General features: G+C 33.1%; 1 protein-coding gene across 12 annotated transcripts in view; it reads left to right on the top strand.

The window, feature by feature from the left end:
- Positions 1-2,249, top strand: part of syncrip.L (synaptotagmin binding cytoplasmic RNA interacting protein L homeolog) — a 21,187-nt gene extending 18,938 nt beyond the window's left edge. For 3 of the 12 annotated variants that reach the window (XR_005961288.1, XR_005961284.1, XR_005961286.1), the window contains exons 12-13: positions 449-541; positions 706-2,249. Coding sequence is in view for 6 of the 12 variants with exons in the window: in XM_041563036.1 (XP_041418970.1) it covers positions 449-490 (42 nt within the window). In the remaining 6 variants the exon portion in view is untranslated. Of the gene's footprint in view, positions 1-448 lie in introns of all 12 variants that reach the window. The other 9 variants (XR_005961289.1, XR_005961285.1, XR_005961287.1 and 6 more) reach the window with 5 other exon arrangements.
- Positions 2,250-2,717: the final 468 nt, after the last annotated feature.

The following is a 2,717-nucleotide window of genomic DNA, read 5'->3' on the forward strand; positions in this document are numbered from 1 at the left end:
TCTGTTGTGCAACATAGAAGTGTGCAAGAGGCTTCCTGCATAGGTAATTAATATCTAGCCTACTATTCAATCAGTGATCTGAAGATTGTTGCAGAAGCTTGCCAGAAATAGGATTCTCAAAACAGTATATTTAAAATAAAATCATTGCTAAAGTGCTTTGTGGAGCACATAATAGATATTCAATTGTAGACCAGTGTTTAGTTCCCCTTTAACAGCCAGATTTACTTTTGACTATAAGAAAATAAAATCAGTTTGTGAACAAAAGATAAATTCTTCAACAAAACTAAGATGTAAAATTAAAAGCAAATTAGAAAGTTAGTGGCAATCATAACTTTTTATTTTTTTTCCGTTTTAATAAACCTTGCATGCTTGTATATTTTTTTGTAATAAGACCTTGCTTTAAAAAAGGATTGTGTTGTCTAATTGATACCTTTTGTTACCTGGCTAGCAGGGAAAAGGGGTCGAGGCCGGTCCTGACCTGTTACAATGAAGACTGACTTGCTATGTGGGATTACACCAGAAGCTTGCAGTGGAGTAAATGGTAAGAAAATCAAGCAACCTTAATATCTCAGCTGTATAGGAGCATATTTTATTGCAGAAGACCTTCATGTGAAGATCATGGATTCTAATATGGGACATTTGAACTAATAAGTGGACTTGGATATGAATTCCCTTTAACTTTTTTTTTTTTTTTTTTTTTTGCAGTGCAAGTTATTACATTTAAGTTTCCCTCTTTTACCAATGTGTTCATGACTTCAAACATGGTAATGGAATACATTTTTATTCTCTCAAAAAAAGTCCTAAGTAGCTTTTCCCTGTTTTCTAATGAAGGGTTCAAATGGTGCTTGCTATGCCAATTGTATTTAAGATGAAAAATCTATTTTTGCCATTTCTAAATGCAATGATTGTAAATGCAAGTTCTTAGATTGTTGCCTTTCTTATTGAATTGTAGAATCTGCATTGCCTAAGTGAGCTTTGGTGCTGCTTTTCTATTGCTTAATTTATGTGAAGGCATTTCTACCACAGATGCCTGAGCTGGACAGTAACTATAGCATTAATAATCTGGGAATGGCATAGCATCTACATTTGTATCCCTGTTGCAGGAGAAAATGTTCATTCAGACAAATTTTCATTCTTCAAGCTAAATTTTTGCATATATTCCCCCCCCCCGTCACGATTGGTACCCTGAAATTATTTTGTGCTCCCGAAGGTTAATTATGATTGTATCACTTGAATTGTGTTGGAATACAGAAGTTTTGGGTGTAATCATCAAAGCCAGTTAGTCAGGCATTCCAGATAGTGGTTCTTTTCAGAACCTTTTTTTAAGGGTTGGTTAACTACCTCAATAGCAGAGGATTGAACTATACCCTGTGTGTACTGTACATAGAAAAATATTTGTTGATGAAAGCCAGATTTGTTCAATGTGCCATGAGGAAGCAATTTTAAAATGTACCAAATGTAACATTCTTATACTGCCTTCAGTGTTGAAGGCTTGTAAGATTTCCTCATGAGCTCAACAACGGGTCTAGCTTTTGTCGTATTTTGTGGCTGAAAAAGCAGCCTTTGCTCTTTCAGATATTGTAGTAATTTGGATGTAAAATAGTTTAGCGAGATGTTACTTTTTTAAGACATCAGATGTTCCAAAAAGTACATCCGCAACCTGTACTTAAGACTGCAGTGTCCCTTTTTTGTTCACGTCAGGCCCAAGCTGTAATATCCAGTAAAAGCCTGTTTTTTTTTTTATAAATTATATTATCTAGTATTTCCGCTGTAGTTATGCATTTTTTTAGGTAGAAAATGTTTTCAGTAGTTTTTATATCTTTGTTGGATATCCATAAACTGTCTGATTAAAGCAGATAAGGATAATCCTCAATGTGCCGTGAAATGCGTTCTGTTTTAAAATTTTAAGCACCTTGATATGTCAGTGGTAATGGTGAAAGATTCCCTTAATGGAAAAAGCCTGTATGCCACAATCCAAGCAAATCTAAGAAAAACAAACTTAAAAGGGATACTGCAGTAAAGCTACATACCATTAGGCACCACAATAGCTAATCAAACTTGTTATCCCATGATAGTTTCATACACGTATTTCCCCAGTTAATGCAGATTTTAAGTCGATGAAAAATAGATGTCATCTGTTCAAAATGCTCATGATAAACAATCATTTTGCATTCCTGCAAATAAAATTGTTTTATACTGTAAGCTGGAGGCGAGTGTAACTTATTTTTGTAATAAAAGTTTTTATTTTTTTTAATTGTCATTAATATAAGTGTCTGTTAGTTCAGAGATTGTTTGATTTGTAGTCACACATTGCAGTATATTTGCTTGTACTGAATATTATTACCCTTGATATTATCACCCATTACTTTTTAGCATGGTGGTTGCCAGTAGGTCTGTATACTTTACTTTCAATCTATCCTTTTTTTTTTTTTTTTTTTAAATTCCCTATAAAAACTGGTACTTAATCATTATGTAAAGTTGCCAAGGACTTGACTGTTTCGTAGACAGACACCCATTCATATTTTATTTTGACAATAATCTTTCCCTTTTTAAACTGTACCTTCCTGCTTTTAATATTACTATTATATAGTATTACAGTTGGAAGTTCTTAATTACTGAACACTTGCGTTTGCTATGTTACCCAAATATACTAGTGTCAGTAATTCCTTGCCAACGCATGTACTTTTTTTTTAATTTTTTTTTTTTTTTTTTTAGTA

The sequence above is a fragment of the Xenopus laevis genome, chromosome 5L, assembly GCF_017654675.1.
Source record: "Xenopus laevis strain J_2021 chromosome 5L, Xenopus_laevis_v10.1, whole genome shotgun sequence".
Taxonomy (NCBI): Eukaryota; Metazoa; Chordata; class Amphibia; order Anura; family Pipidae; genus Xenopus; species Xenopus laevis.